Here is a 16,461-nt window from a genome sequence, read left to right on the forward strand (position 1 = left end):
ACCCCTGCTGACTCCTGGCACCTAGTGTGCAGGCAACCCCCACCCCCACTGACACGTGCATATCCACACTCCCCCCACAACCCCCCACACATGCAATCCACTACTCACACACACGTAAATCAGGACAAACATTATTTTTTTAAATAAAATTAAAATATGTTATAGTAGAGGTTTGATTTTTAGTATAGGATTTGTTGTTTTTTTTCAATCTGTTATTTGTTAACATGCTAGCCTCTAAAAGATTTTATGTGCCCTCAGCCGCTCACCAAAACTCGTTAAGTGGCTCTCCAGCCAAAATAATTGCCCACCCCACTGTCTTCCCTCGGATGCTAAATGGGACTTTGCAGTGTGTGCGGACAGCAGCAGTTCTCAGGGATGCTTCTAGGGTAAGTGTCCTTGTGCACACGAAGGGCAAAGCCATGCGTGCTATGCTGGTTAATAGGCTCCCTGCCACGATGCAATGTCTTGGTGCAGAGGAGGCTGCTGTGCCTGCTAATAGGTGTTACTGTCATCTCGCCCTCCTGGGGGAAGCTGAGAAGTGAGAGGACAGTGCGGATTAGCTGGGGCTCACATGCGGTGCCAACTGCAACATTTTGTTGCTCACCATCCTGAGTCATGCTAGCGTCACACACGGGTACAGTAAGAAGAGCAATTGTGTTCCCCCCTGGGGCGTGCCGAGGGATGGCTACCTGTGCGTATGGCTGTGAAGTGGCTCTAGGGCTTCAGTTTTGGTGCCTGCTGTTGTCCTTGTGTTGGAACTCAGATTCTCTCTGTGGCTGCGTCTGTCTGGCCACAGGGCTCCTTGTGGGCGGGATCCAGCCTGGGGCATCAGAGAGCAGCGGCAGCAACAACCCCGGCTCTGGCTTTAGCACGGGGCAGATTTGGGGCACAGCGGGGGTGGGGCAGGGGGTAGGTAGCGTGCAGCAGTAGTGAAAAGCAAAGTACCCAGAGGGTGACCTGGTTGTATGAGGTCATCTGCCCCCAGCCACACCCAGCAACTTCCAGCAGCCTGCTGGCCCATGGGCAGTATTTTTGACTCCCCAGTTCTAGCTCAGAGGTTTTCAAACTGGGATATACGTACCCCCTGAGGTACGTGATGCTTTGCCAGGGGAGTTTTTGAATGGTCCGTGCACAGCAAGTAACAGCATGGCCACGTGTTGACAGTGTTGAACATGCAGAGGCGAGTCAGGTGTCGGGCATGAGCAGCAATATTTTGCAGGGGCATATGGCCACAAAGGTTTGCAAATCACTGGTGTAGCCCATACTGTGTCAGTAGCAGCCCACGGATGGCCAGATGCATCAGGACCGGAGGTCTGGGCCCTTTGACTATTTAACATTCACAGATCTTTGTGCGAATTCGGGGGTTGGCATGATCACTCTGACCCATAGGCTGTATTTCTAGCTTAAAAGGTGTGTTTTAAATCTTACCCGATCACTTACAGATCTGAAAGGACAATCCTATATACAGATGAAACCTCCCACTCTCAGCAGCCTTCAGAGGCCCAGAGCTTGATGCTAACAGTGTCGTATGCTTAGGAATAAGGCTGCATGCCAGAGGCTCCCACAGCACCTGGGTGCATAGCGTCTCCCCTGCAGTCCTAGTCACTGGATGGTCCAGTGCTCAGAAGAGCTTGCCTATGGCAGCTGCCGGGTGGGTTGCCCTGTTTCTCTACAACACAGTGTGTACTTCATTTGCACGTTACAAGGTGTTTAGTTTAGTGTTTTTTGTGCTGATGGAGCCAAGCCAGTTCCTGGCTCCTCTGTCCTCACTGGGCAGTCCATTCTTCATGGAGAGCATTAACCCAGGGATGGGCAATTATTTGGACCAGAGGGCCACTTAGAGAGTTTTGGTGGGCGTTTGCAGGCTGGGTTAGGACTTCACCCTCCAGCCTGCAACAGCTCAGCAGAAGTCCCTAAGTGGTAGATTACTAGACTGGTGAGGGAGTACTGAATGGAGTGGGTGGGTGGGCAGGGTCTCCATGGAGACCAGCTCGGGACCCCCATGGGTAGGGCACGCTTGGCGAGGCAGATGGGATGGGGCCATGGGCAGGTGGGGAGTGGCATCCAGCAGCAGGATGGGCAGCCAGGGCTGGGATCTGGGACTATGATGGGCCTAGTATTAATGTGTGGATAATGAGGTGTGTTCCCATTCCCCACTGAACCTGGGAGGGCATGAATGGAAGCACCAGGCCAAGTGGGCCATCTTGCTCCTCCGCCTTGTTTCAGATGGACTGATCACTGGGGACTTTCAGATGCAAGCAGCAGGCAAACACATTTTACTTGGGTTGGTGGTGGCCTACAAGTTCCATAGATTTAATATATTTCATAGACATTAAGGCTGGAAGGGACTTCGTGAAGTCATCAGGTCCAGCCCCCTGCCCATGTAACAGAATACCTCTCCACTGAGAGAGATTTTTCCCCTGGCCTGGGAATGGGTTTTCCTTGGTGCAGCATTTGCTTTCACAGAGGAGGCTCTTGCATACATTTGCTTCACCAGCCGAGTGGTAGTGCTGCCTGCAGAGCTCCATTGCCACCTTTCAAGTCCAAGGTTGGCCTCTGCAGGAAGCTGGGGCAGGTGTGATAGGGAACAAACCGGTGGGGAAACCGGTAGCTGCATGCCAGCTACCGTGCGCATGTGTCTGTTCACTGGGCCTTGTCCTCGTTGCCTCCCCTGAGGAGCTGTGAGAGGCAAGATGATGGTGCAATGGGATGAAGGCCCTTTGTGTTGCCAACAGAAGGGCTGGGTTTGTTAACGCTGCTCGATGGTACTGTGGAAGTAAAGGGCCGTATCAGAGAGAACAGGCCAGTTCTTTCAAAGAACTCCTGCGTTCAGTCTCACCAAGAAGAGCCGTAGCCAAGGTCCCAAACTCGGGTGGGAATGGTTTCTTCCCAGAAATGGGTGCAAGGTGGTTATCAGGCCATGGCCTCGAACCTGGAGCCTTGGCCTGCCTGGTGCAGCCACTCATTGCAGTGTCCCCCTCCTCAGCTGAGCACCAGAGCGGACATAGGTGGTCAGAACCTGTTATCTGGGCCTAGCCACCAACACACTCCCTGCCACTGGAGTGACAAGCAAGGGTCAGCTGACGCTTTACCCCTTCCTAGAAAAAACCCTGACCCAGAAGAGAAAGTTTCCGGACGACATCTTGTACCTAGGCTGTCTTACCCTTGTCTTGTGCCTGTGCCGGATTCTCTGGCAACCCGACCTGGGTTGCCTGCAGACCCTGAGTTTGACCTGACCCTTTGGCTTTCTAACCCACCTCTGGTTTAATCTCTCAGATACCTGACCCTGCGTGACCCTCTGGATCTCTGATTCAGTCCCCCACATGGTCCTTCTGGCTTCCTGGCTCCCCATCACTCAGACTGCACACTCCCCTCCAGATCTTAGATGCTTCTTCTGACCCTGGGGGACCCCCAGACTTGGCCATCCACAGCCCGGCATGACAGTGATCAATGTGTCTTGATGAAGGGTAAGGCCAGGGCAGATTTAGCACAGAGAAAATAATGACTCTGAATCAGATCCCCACTTCTTCCTCCCAAGGGCCTTCACTAGACAAAGATACCGGTCGATGGTTTCAGCCCTATCAGCTGACACAGACAGAAAGCATTGTACTAAAATCTCCTTTTCTAAATCGCCTTGAACAATTCTTCTCTGGCATCGGCCTTGATGAATGGAGTTCTGTCCTCAGCAGTTCAGCTGGGAAGGGACGCCGACCAGGCAGAGCTCTCTCTGGTATCATTAGCAGAGCACGGGTGGCCTGATAAGCACTGAAGGAGCATATTGATCCACAAAAGAGAAAGGACAAAGCTAATGTCTTGGAAATGACTTTGCTTTATCTGGTGAAACCCAGGCTCTTCCCTCCTGCTGGTCCCTGGGCTGGGCTCTTACGGAAGCTTCCAAACCAGGTGAAACGTGACAGCTGGAAGGAACAGGTCTGAAAGACCGGACAATTAACACTTGCTTTTTTTCTAATAAGAGGAGGAAAAAGAATAAAATGCACCATGTTGCTGCCTGAGGTTTGAGGTTCATAATTGGGGATGGGACGATGAGATGCATGAATGGTGGGATTAGAAATTGGGAGAGGTAGGGGCTATTCTAGGCTCTGCTGCTGATCTTACTCAGATCGCTGGGCAGATCACTTCACATTTAGGTGCATATGTCTGTCTCTCATCGGTCAACGGAGAACAGCAGTGCGCGTCTTCTAAGGGCACTGTGCTGGCCAAGCGATGTTTGGGAGAAGTCCAAACTCTCTACAGAGAATGATACTCAAAAATTCAAGGTGTAAGACTTTGATTAAGTAGTAATGTGGATGCTAGTAAGATAACTGCTTTCTAGGTGCTGTAGTGGGCAGGCAAGAAGTTTTACAAACCAGATGTCTGCCTGCGAGTCTTCTCTCTCCTGGGTCTCCACCTTGGAGGATTTCTGCCATTCCATCAGGAAGCCAAAGTTGCTTCACAGCCTGCTAGGGTTGAGTATTTGACCAGACCAAAAAGACTTGGTCAGTTGCCTGTCAAATACTGCTAAATAATGGTCAAGTATTTTAAACACTGATTTATTAGATCAATACAGAGAGAGACTTTCATTTTTAGCAGGTTGGATGCTTATAAATTACAAAAAACCCCAGTGTCGTTAACGGTTATTGTGAAACAAGGAAACGGAATCGTACAAAATTGTAATGAATGTGTATAACAAACAGATGGTAGATTAGTATCACTGGGAGCAATATTCAGCACTGAATGGTAGTTTTTCCTGCCTTTTATGCCAGAATCCTGGGTCAGTCCAACCAGCTATGAAATGCAGCAAGTGAAATTAAACAGAAATGAAACACAGCAGCTATACAGAGGACAGAAGTTGGCTGTTCTGGTTTGGGTTCCTCCCTCAGCACAGAGTAGCTCCTGCGAGAGAGGGGGAGAGAGTATCTTCACTCTTGTGGGGTGAGGAGCTGTTCTTCCTGCCTTTGCTAATGGATGATACTGGGATACAAGGGAGGCTGCTACCTAGACAAGGGCATTTTTAGCTTTGTGGAGTTTTTGACTGCAGTCAAGTAATAGGCATTCAATCAACATAGCTAACAGCATCCTGGGCTGCATTGGTAGGAACATTGCCAGTAGATCGAGGGCAGTGATTCTTCCCCTCTATTCTGCACTGGGGAAGCCATATCTGGAGCCCTGTGTCCAGCTGTGGGCTCCCCATGACAGAAAAGATGTGGACAGATTGGAAAGAGTCCAGTGGAGGGCAACAAAAATGATTTGGGGGCTGGGACACATGACTTGGGATTGAATAGCAGTCTTAAATTACCTGACAGAGGGGTTGCAAAGAGGATGGAGCTGGACTGTTCTCAGTGGGGGCAGATGACAGAACAAGGAGCACTGGGCTCAAGTTGCAGCAAGGGAAGTTGAGGTTGGATATTAGGAAAAATTTTTCTCACCAGGAGGGTGGTAAGGCACTGGAACAGGTTAAGGGCCAGAGAAGTTGTGGATTCTCCATCCTGGAGGTTTTTAAGACCTGACTCAAGAAAACCTTAGCTGGGATGATGTAGTTAGGGATGGACTTGCTTGGAGCAGGAGGTTGGACTAGATGTGACCTCCTGAGGTCCCTTCCAACCCTCATTTTCTATTATTCTATTATTTGGGTGGTCAGTTGGGCACCTGGCTCACCCTACAGCTTGCTTAGGAATGGAACCAATCATTGTTATACAAGATCCCAAAAGATTGTGGCCTGTATGTGCCAGACCCTCTTTCCTGGCACTCAAGAATGCACCAAGTTTAGCCTGACTCCCCAGTTTGGGGTACTGAGCAATAAGATGTCACATTAAAACGAGTTTTGTGGCACCTTGTGGTAGACTTTCTGTTGTTTCTGTCTTCTAGCCACTTGCACGTAAGAGGGGACTGATGTTCAGTGTGACTGGATGGTCTATTTGCAAACTTTCTCCCTTGTAGAGCAGCCCACATTTCAAAGTTACATCAGTGCTTTAAAAATCTGGCTCAGAAAACAAGACAGTGGAGAGGTATGTTTAGATGTGGAATGTGTTTGCTTGAGCCTGTCTGTAACGAGTCTGGCTTTTCTCAAGAATCTGGAATGATCCAGTTATGAACAGGCTGGATGTGCTACAAGATACTCAGCAAGAAAAAGTCATGTTGATGGAGAGAAGAAGATTGAGCCAGGTCCTGGAAGGCTGGGGTTCTTTCCCTTGCTCTGTCATTGACTTGGACTTCTTGGACGAGTTGGGGATCCAGCCTTCCAAAGTGGCAGGCAGATGTTAGCGGGAGCCACAGGTACTGGGCCCTCCCCATAACCAGGCTCTCGGGCCTGGCTTGGCTGTGATGTTAACTCAGGTTTGCCCCTGATTGGACACCTGTTACATGTGTGCATACCCGTCTGGTTTGGAGTCAGCAGTGCTTTACGCTCCAGATAGGACTGCTAAAGGAGAGGGGGCAGGTTGGAGTCCAAGTATTCCTGATGCTGGAGGTGGTCATGTAGAGGGATCGAGCATCTCTGGTCACAGCTGCTGCTCAGAAGCTAACCCTATTGCTGTTCGTAGCTTGACTGCTGTTCTGGGGACATGCCAAACCCTGATCTGTTAACTGAAGACAAGTCCTGAATCTCACTGAACCTAAGCCAAGCCTGACACCAGTCCAAGAAAGTTAATGCGGTTAAACCTAACATCAGTTTAGTCCCTTCTACCTCAGTTTCCACGTTGGGGAAGTTACGCACCCATGGCACTAAAGGATCACTAAAGCATAATCAACCCAGAGTGAACATGGAATATGCCTCACACCATTCATCATAACTAAAATCTAATTGTATTAACACATGAAATGTATTAATATTTTCTACATAGACAGAAAGAAAAACATTTAGTTAAATCGTCTTACCCAATCCCAGATGTCACTCCACATCATAGAAAAGATGGCCAATCAGTTTCTGAAAGTAGAGTGTGGTCATCTGTGAGTAATGGCTGTTTTTGGATGACAACACTTACCAAATTTCTTGTTAACCCCCCTTTTATGCTTTTTCTTTAACTTTACTCGTCTGATGACTCTTCATTTCCAGGTACCATTGATTGATTTTGCTGTGATACTATTCATGTTTTTATCCAGTCAGCCTATTTCCTTTGTTCCAACAAACCCATCATATGCACACAATTTACTTTGATCTTTTCCCAGTGTCTTAATTTGGGCGTGCCCTGGACTCCTAATTTGGTCTGTCCATAAAAGCCAGAAATTAAAAGCGCTCTGCAGTTGGGCACTGTTCAGTTGGTCCCCTCTTATCACCTTTCATTAACGCATCCAATCATGTCATCCCTCTGATTTAGTTGGTTAGTGCCAAGTTCAATTAATTTGAACTAGTAACAAGGGCCACACTGTACAAGGTCTGTTCAAAAAGTATTGAGACTGAACGTGTATTTGTGGTACAAACTATTGGGGGCGGGGGTGGCTTTGCTGAACATGTCTGGGCATGTTGGGACTCCTCTGGACAAGTTTGCAACTCATGGTGTTTTCCTGGTTTTCTGTGGCCAGCAGTTGAAGTAAGATTGTTTGTGTCTCATGTCCCCTTTTGTTGTGTCAGAGTGCCCAGAACAACGCTTGTGCATTCAATTTTGCATGAAAATTGGGAAAATGGCAAGTGAAACATCTGAATTACTTAAAGTAGCATTTGGTGATGACACTATGAGTCATGCAAGAGTTTTTGAGTGGTATCATCGGTTTAAAGAAGGACGATCATTGGTTGAAAGTGATGAGCATTCCGGATGGCCTTCAACATCACAAAATGATGTGGCAGTGCTTTGCAGTTTGGGTTGAAGTGATAGGCGATTGACTGTCCGAGAGATAGCAGAAGAAGTTGGAATTTCTGTTGGTTCATGTCATTCAATTCTAAGCAGTGACTTAGGAATGAAACCATCAGAAAAATGACCAGAAAAGTGGGGTCCGACTCTTGGATGCTTCACCATGACAATGCGCCTGCACACTCAGCACAGCTTATGAAGCAGTTTTTAGCAAAATTTTAGCCAAATACCGTATCCCACAAGTTCCATAGCCTCCATATTCATGTGATTTGGCCCCAGGTGACTTTCTTCTCTTCCCTCAAATAAAGAAAACCTTGAAAGGAAGAAGATTTTGTGATGTGGAACCATAAAACAAAATGCTACTGAGCACCTTTTGCGATTCCACAAATCGCTTATCAGAGATGCTTCCAACAATGGCAGAAATGTTGGGAGAAGTGTGTGGCTGCAGAAGGAGCATACTACGAAGGAGATAAAGCTGAAACTCCTGTAAATAAAATATTTTGTTTCCTACAGCATCAGTCTTGATACTTTTTGAACAGACCTTGTACATGCCTATATTGATAATGCTGACACATAAACTCCCTATGAAAGTGTGCTCAAGGCTATTTGCTGATAGTGCAGACACAAAGTGAAACAGAAAAGTTCAAATAATAATGAGGCTATAGAGAAGCAATGGTTAAATAAGGCTGAATAGAACAGAAACATTCAAAAAATACTATAAGTCACCACTCAAGCAGGTGCAACTAAAGCTAAATGTGACAAGCTACCGTAACAGGGAAGCAGAGATGAATTCTGACTCCGGATTGTTTTGAGCCCAAACTAGCACACTGGCTTTCCCAGAAGGGCTAGAGGGGTGTTGCAACAAAAAACACGTGCCTGGGAATGCATACCAGTGAAGACTCGTGAAGGGGTTGGGTGTGGATGGGGTTGACTGAGGAAGATCTTCATCTTGTTCCAGTTCTGTTTCTGACACATTGCATGAGCTGGGAGTTCCTACTGCATCGGGGTTCCCGCCTCTGAAGTGGAGGCAATGTTGACTTGCTTCCCAGAGAAGCACTGCAAGAGCAGGGAGCAGCCCTCTTGGATCATCCTTCCCGCTTTCCATGCATGTGAGGCACACCTAGCCTGGCGGATCCTGGTTGTGCTAGGGGAGATACTGCTGTCAAACAGCTGCAAGTGGTGTCTAAAGCCACATCCTGAGCAGATAGTACTTGTAAGGCTCCCCCACATGGATACCTCAGAGGTTGGAAATGTTTCCAGTAGTACTGGTAGAGAAAAACGACAAGCTCAGATGTGGGGAAAGTCTCGGGCCAGGACTGGTTGCCATGAGCTCCATTCTAGATCCAGGCTCTGAGGCTGGTGTGCATTTTGATTTCTGAGGGCACCACTTCAGCACAGAAAAACACAAGCGTTGCTACCCTAGTTCAGAGCAGCAGTCCATCTAGCACAGCAGCCAGCAGAAGATGCTTTACAGGGTGGGTATATGTGCAGGGCGTGTAAGCCATCCCCTGTCAGACCCTCCCTAGCATCCAGCATCATTGGTTTTGGGCTCTCGGAGGATACACCCCTGCCCCTTTTAATCCTGTTGCTCCCAGTAGGCCTGACCATGAATTTGCCTGGTCCCCTTTTTAACCTAGCTATACAATCTGCCTCTATGGCCTGTTGTGGCAAGGAATTCCTCAAGTCAGCTACGTGCTGCTTGCAGAAGTCCTTTGTCTTGTTGGTTTTAATCCTGTTTCCTGCTCATTTTTGGGGTGCCCCCCATTTCTTGTTTCCTGGGACTTCGTGAATGTTCACTTTGTCCACACTCTTTCTGACATTAAAGACTCCTCAACCTCCTTTCCAAACGGAGTTGCCCAGCCTTTTCCCTTGCTCCAGGCACAGCTGCTGCTCCATACCCCTGATCATCTTGGTTGCCCTTCTCTGTACTTACTGTGTTCTTTTTTCCTCCAGCTCTAAGTAATAATCATGCTCCCTGCTTTCCACAGGTGTTGCAAGGGCACCTTTAATTACTGAGGACTCCTTCAAATAGTGCAATTTAGAGGGGTTGAGCTCCAAAGGACATGGAAAATGTTCAATGCTGTTGCTTCAGAGGGTTTGGCAAAATGCAGGAAGTGGGTGCATCCAGCAGTGTGGAAAGCTGAGCTGTCGGCCTCTACTGCTGCATGGGATTCAGCTGGGGTCTGGCTTCAGAGTATATGAGATTAGGGCCGGGGTGGACTTGGTTATTTGTGTGAGGCCACTGGTGTAATGTAATGTCCTTCTGTCCCCAGGGAGTCAGCCTGCCTGCAGCCAAGGAGCGGGGACAGCTCGTGTTCCTGGAAGGCCTGAAGTCTTGCTTCGAGGTCCTGTTCAAAGAGGAGCCGCCCACGGGACAGCCAAACCCTCTGCAGTTTATCAGGTAACCACCTGAGCCTTTAGGAAAGGTATAAGCAGCAGCGTGTGGGCTCAGCACCCGGCCCAGGGACACGTGTGCCACCAGTGTAGCTCATGCCATGTGACAGCATTTGCAACAGAGCTCCCTTCTAACCCCTCCTTCCTGGTGCTGCATGTGATAGCAATCACTCTTCAAGTCTTTTGCTGGTAGTAGCAACATATGCACTGACCCTTCTAAGTGCAGACACGTGAGTCAGTCCAAGCTTGAGAGAGTGCCCAACACCACCGGTCATCTGTCCTGTCCTTAGTCACCAGCACATCTGCTCTCCTCCTGCTGGGACCTGTACAGTCCAGGTCCCCTGTCTGAGCAGACCAGGGTTTGGGTCTTCCCCTTCAGCTGCTACCTTTGCTTTTTTTGTTCTTTGAGAGTCTGAGGAATTGGCTTCAGCCAAGACTCATGCCTTTGTGAGAAGCAGCTCCTGTCCGGGAGGATTTCAAAGAATCATAGAGAAGTGGGGCTGGAAGGTTGCTCTCGAGGTCACATCTAATCCAACCCCTGCCTGAGGCAGGGTCAGCCCTGTCTATACCATCCTATATACAAATCCATAATCTAATCTGTTTGTAAAATTACCATCAGCCCTGACACAACAAAAGGCATCACATGTGAACTGGCCACAGAGAAAGCAGGGGAACCACAGCACCCAATGGTAGAGGCCACACCCCTTGCTACAGAGGATGGCAAACCTCTGTCCAGTCTGTACCAATCTGACCCCAGGGTAAAGCCCCTTCCAACCCCAAACACAGCGCTGGTCTGAGTTTAAGTGGAGAGGCGAGACCCTCTAGCTAGGACCCTCCAGGGTAGAGTCCCAGCAGGAGCACTGGCACAGCCCAGTCCCCATTCCCAACATGGGCTGCAGCCAGCACCTAATGCCTCTGAGGGAGGCCTAAAAATACTGTGGCATATAGCAGAAAGGAGGGAAGGGGGAAAACACTACAGCCCAGAAGCCTGGGAAATCCTTATAGTAGAACACAGCAGAGCTACACCTAGATCATCCTCCGCCAGTGGCCGTCCAACCTCTCCTTGAATGCCTCCAGCTATGGGAAGTCCACAGCTTCCCTGGCAGCTATCCCACTGCTTCCCCACTCTAACAGTGAAGAAGTTTTTCTTACTTCCCTCTGCATTATGTCTGGCACTGCCCAGCCAGTCCTTAGCTTCCTTAGCCCTTCCCTTCTCCCACATGCTTCCTAGTCAAAGGTGCAAGGTTTACTTGCACGTTCGCTCTGTCTGCATGTACCTGGGAGGCTTCTGGGCATTGATCGGAGCAGCCCAGAACTCCGACAGACCACTGACTTCCACCTGTTGTTGCTGTAGTACATGGGCATGCCGCAGCCTTGTCATGATGTGATTCTGGGCTGCAGCTGGACAGGTGGTGTAAGCAGTTACACCGCTGGCTATCTGCTTGGGCTTGCTATCAGCTGGCGCTTGGCCCTCCCTGGCACGTTAGCTCTGGGCAGTGCGTGTCAGGCTGGTGCTGTGCCTATCCCACTGCTGCCTGGATAAACAGTGTTAGATATCTGCAAGGCTGTAGGTCCAGCATTCAGTTCACACTTGCAAATGGAAAGGACTCAGAAACCCTGAAATACTTGCTGTTGCTGTGACTGTGTCTACCTGGGGCTCTCCTGGTTGCTGAGGAAGGAAGTGGCACCATCCTGCTCTCTGCTGGATGGAGTGGGCCTCCTTCCCTGTACTTCTGATCTGGAGACAGGCTGAGTGAGCTACTGGAAGGGGATCCTTAGAGGGAATCTTTCTCAGATACACAGGGCAGTTGTACAGCTGCAGGGGCCCCTACAGCACGTGGGACAGAGCTTTTCAGCAGTAATAAGCTATTCCTCTCTCTGTGCACTCTGCAGTGCTCCTGTCTGCACCCATGGAGAAATGAGCATGACAGAAGCACCGTGTCCCCCTCATGAGGTCACGGCTGCAGTGCACTAGCAGTGCTTATTCCAGTGCAAAGCACCTTTGCATCAGATACAGCTGCTTTTTGTCATAGAAGGTCACGCTGCTTTAGTTGTACCACTTCTAATGAGAGCAGGGCCAGTGTGGCAGGCACACCAGGCCCAGGGACACTTGTCTTCTCTTCCAGAGAGGGTGGCTCTAACCTGAAAGCCCTGTACGAGTTTGTCCGCACATCCCTGACGCCCTCAGAGAGTGATTCCTGGAAGTGTCCTGTGCTGCTCGTGGATGATGTCAGCGTCCTGCTCAGCCTGGGCATGAGGCCGGTGGATGTGTTGGATTTCATCCATTACTGCAGAGTCACCGTATGCTCTCAGCTAAAGGTACGGCTGGGCTTCTCTGCTCCCCCTGCCCACAATTAGAATCAGAGAGAAGTGGGGTTGGAAGGGACCTCTAGAAGTCACTGAGTCCAACCCCTGCCTAAGGCAGGGTCAGCCCTGTCCAAACCAGCCCAGACAGAAGTTGAGTATCCAGGCTGCTTCTCAGCGGCATTCTTCCCTTCAATCAGTGCTGCTTTGCCTGGGATTAGCAACCACTGCTTTTCCTCCACGGGGCAGAGCTGCTGCCTGCTGTTGGATACTAATGAGCTGAGCGGGCTTTGCCCTTTGGAGTACTGATCCAATTCCAGTTCAGGCATGGACCCAAACTCCCTCTGCAATTCCCATTTGAGTTAGTCAAAGGTATTTCAGAGGATCACCATGGTGTGAGAGCGGGGTTGGCCTCCAGCCGTTAGATGTGGCTCTGTGCTGTTTTAATATCCTCTGTGCTCCATGACACCAGGGTGAGTTTTTTGGTGGCCAGGAAAGTGAAATCTCCCCATCCCTACTCTAGGATACTGAGAGAGAACTGGTTATTGGGGTAAAGTGATGTCTTCTATGCAGATGGAAGAAATAAATATTTCTCATCTCTTCTTTTCCTAACCAAAGAGTTGGTGGGGTCTTGAGGGTCAGACATGGGATTGGCTGTACCTCAGCCATACCGGTTATGTGTCTCCGGCTCTTCTGACAGGAGCCTGAACTAAACTTTCTCCATAGTGTCTTGGATATAGGAAGAGAGACTAGATCTTGGGCAGTGGAAAACTTGTGGGGGATGGAGTGACCTTCAGGCACCTGAATGGGGTTCCTTTAAGGATAAGAGGTGGATTCACTAGGCAGGACACTGAGGGGAGAGCAGGATGTGAAACAGCACAAGGGGAGGTCTGGAGGCTGGTGGGGAAAAATCAGCACCCGCTGCCTTTATAATCAATCTTGGCTGCCCTCGGGAGATAGGGGAGGGTCTGTTACAGCTAGATCAGGCCTTTTCATTTAAAAAAAAAGAAAAAAGCCAATAAAAAATACATTAATGAACAGGTTCATGTGGGCTGAGGCAGACTTACATGATCTGGAAGTAGCACTGGGTTGTTCAAAACTCCCCCATTCCCCACCCTGTCTCCCACAGCATGACTGATGGGAATTATCCCCCTGGCAGTGCCTCTCTTCACAGAATCAGAGAGAAGTCAGTCTGGAAGGGATCTCCAGAGGCGGGATCAGCCCTGTCCAGACCATCCCACACAAATCCATTGTCCAGCCTCCTAGCAAAACAACACAGCCCTGACACACCACCAGGCATTGCCCCTGAACCTGCCACAGGTAAAGCAGGGAGACCACAGCAGCCAGTGACCTGCTTCTATAAAAGGTTGTTAATACATGCTCCCTGGAAGAAGCCACACTCTGCACTACAGAGGAAGGTGAAATGGCCTCCAGTCTGTGCCAGTCTGACCATGGCATACAGTTCCTTCCTGACCCCAAGTAGGGTTAGCTCTCTGCTTAGTATTTCTGAGGTTTTTGAATCTGCTTACAGATCAGTGCAGCCAGCAGCAGCTGCTTTGTAACACAGCCTTCATGTAGTTTTAGGCTGGAGAGAAGGTGTTACGTAACCTGGTTCTTCTCCCGCCTCTGATTCAGGACCCGGACTGGTGCGGATACAGTGGAGCTAGGGGGCTCAGTAACTTAGGGTGCACTGTGTTTGTGCGAGTGCAGGTCCTTCATCTCTTCCCATGACATGGAGGTGACTGTCAGCAAATGAGTTAACTGCTCTCTGGTGCTCTCTGTTTCAGGGGAACATCGTAGTGCTGGTGCACAGCAGTGAAGACTCAGATGATACGGAGAATGAGTTGGTCGTGAATGCCCTGTGTCACCAGAGCAACCTCATCCTGTGGGCAGAGGGGCTGGCCACTGGCTTCTGCAAAGACATCCATGGACAGGTAACTCCTGGGAGAGTTTGCTCCCTTCTCTTGCTGATGGATGACACATGGCAGTCAGGAAGTTCCCAAGCAACACAGGGCTAGTGCCCTGGGGTTGTTTGTATTGCAATAGGCTCTGGAGAGGTTCCAGCAAGGACTGCTGTGTCCTGTAGAGCAGCCCTCGGGCTGTTCTACTCAGTACCCTTGGTAATAATGGCGTGCTGGCACAATGACGTCCCCTCCTCCTGCTGTGTCCTCTTGGGAGAGGAAAGAGCCATTATAGCGGCTCTCTGCTGATCTCCAGGCTTCACTCTGCTGGCTCAGATCCCCTGGTACAGTGCAGCCAGAGCAAAGCAAGGCTCTGACCCTGCAAACTTGCTGGGGGAGGCACATGCCATGAAGTCCGTGCTGCTGGGAGGGGAAGGTAGGACAACAGGGCTCTGCAGCCCAGGCTGCTCCTCTAGCACAGAGGTGATGATGGCTGTAGTATATCATGGAGGAGCTTCTCTCAGCAATCCCTTCAGATGACCCCAGGCCTGGTTTGGAGGCAGGGAAGGGCAGGGCACTATTGAGGACTCAGCTGCTTGGCCTCTGCCCAGGCCGCCACCAGCAAAGGTGCCTGCTTTGGTGACGGAAGAGTAATCCCTGGGTTGGCAGTCACAACCCTTCCAGCCAGGACAGTGAGGGATGTGAAAGGCTTTTTAGCCCAAGCTGCATCGTTGATATGTCAGGCCTTTCTCTTGGGGTGATGGGGCTGTGATGGCAGCCACAGGAAAGCTGCTCCCAATCTTGTTTCTTGTTTGCAGCTGAAGATCATTCCGAGGGGGCCAGCAGAGCCGTCCACAGAGAGGGATCTCCCCCGAACCTACCAGTACAAAATTCAGGACAGGAATGTGACATTCTTCGCCAGAGGGATGTCCACAGCCGTACTGTGATCTTGGAGGCCTGGGGCAGAGAGGATGGTGGTGCTTAATACCTGGGAAAACAGAATGTGGCAGCAGCTCAGCCCAGTCCCCCTCCCATCACTGCCCCCAAACATCCTGATGCAGCCTCAGCCCTGGTGAGATCCCTGTCTGGGTGCAGTGATGCACTTGGCTGGTGCTTGCTGTGGGATCGGTGCCTAAGCCCATTCCCTCTGCCCTGCCCTCGGGCCACGTTCCAGCCTCAGGGAACTGGGAAGAGCAAAATGTACTGCAGTGATCAGTGAATTGCAAATGCAGATACGTCAGGCGAGCAGCTGCCATCTCCAGGCTGACACCGACCGTTTGTATTGCAGTAGGCTCTGGAGAGGACTGGGCGTCTGGTGCCAAGCGCTGGGCACATGGGCGCCAGTCCGTGCCCTGCTGCACTTGCAATCCAAGGCCTTTGTTTCATGTAGCTGCTAGAAGTTCTGGTGGCAGAGAGCAGCTGCTGGGAGGAAGCCCCCAGCACGTGGCATCTTGAAGGCTCTGCATAGCTCCTGTTAGACCTGGGCAGCTTGGCTTAAGCAGCTGTGCTGGCATGGGAGGCACCTTGGCAGGGTGCAGGAAGCACCAGCTCGCAAAGGGGCTGCAGTAGCCGGCAGAAAGACCAGTTGAGTCCATACAGCTGGTCCTTCCCTGCTGGCAGAAGAAAGGACCTGTGCTGCTGTGGTGTGGACGTGCTCACGGTTGGCTGCGTCAACCCCTCTCTCCCCCATCTGGTTTTGTCTAATTCAGGTGTGGGCTCCTCACGTTACATTTCTCATTTTGTATTAAATACAGATCCTACTGTTCTTGGCCCTCTGTCTCTGCTGGAGTCTCCAGCCATTGCTGGAATGCAAGTAATTAATCCTAGGCACCACCAGCATCTGTCTGAGAAAACCCTGCTGGGAGCTCATCACTCACTTGGCTTTAATTTAAAGTTACAAGCAGTAAGTTAACTGATACCGTGTTGTGACAGCTTGGGGGGGGCGGGGGCGAGGGCTTGCTTGAGCAGAAAGGCCAGCTGTGGGTAGAAGACACTGCTGGCGTTCTCGGTGAGTTCCAGCTGCAGTCCCTTGAGTCACCTGGATGTTTCTGCTAAGCTTGCCATCTTAAATCCTCCTT

General features: G+C 50.3%; 1 protein-coding gene and 1 long non-coding RNA gene across 2 annotated transcripts in view; one reads left to right on the plus strand and one right to left on the minus strand.

Annotated features, from left to right (window-relative positions):
• The window catches only part of ELP6 (elongator acetyltransferase complex subunit 6), a 51,424-nt gene extending 35,270 nt beyond the window's left edge, over window positions 1-16,154 (plus strand). Inside the window, exons 4-7 of the mRNA XM_019538961.1 lie at window positions 10,058-10,185; window positions 12,305-12,497; window positions 14,270-14,416; window positions 15,202-16,154. Coding sequence (XP_019394506.1) covers window positions 10,058-10,185; window positions 12,305-12,497; window positions 14,270-14,416; window positions 15,202-15,330 — 597 coding nt within the window. The 3' untranslated portion in view covers window positions 15,331-16,154. The remainder of the gene's footprint in view (window positions 1-10,057; window positions 10,186-12,304; window positions 12,498-14,269; window positions 14,417-15,201) is intronic.
• Window positions 5,829-7,052, minus strand: LOC109305873. The gene is made up of 2 exons (XR_002099749.1): window positions 6,874-7,052; window positions 5,829-6,575 (listed from the first exon to the last, which is right to left on the minus strand). It is a non-coding gene; the product is annotated as an uncharacterized LOC109305873 (long non-coding RNA).
• Window positions 16,155-16,461: the final 307 nt, after the last annotated feature.

Source organism: Crocodylus porosus, unplaced genomic scaffold (genome assembly GCF_001723895.1).
Source record: "Crocodylus porosus isolate Cpor-Errol unplaced genomic scaffold, CroPor_comp1, whole genome shotgun sequence".
In the NCBI taxonomy this organism is placed as follows: Eukaryota; Metazoa; Chordata; order Crocodylia; family Crocodylidae; genus Crocodylus; species Crocodylus porosus.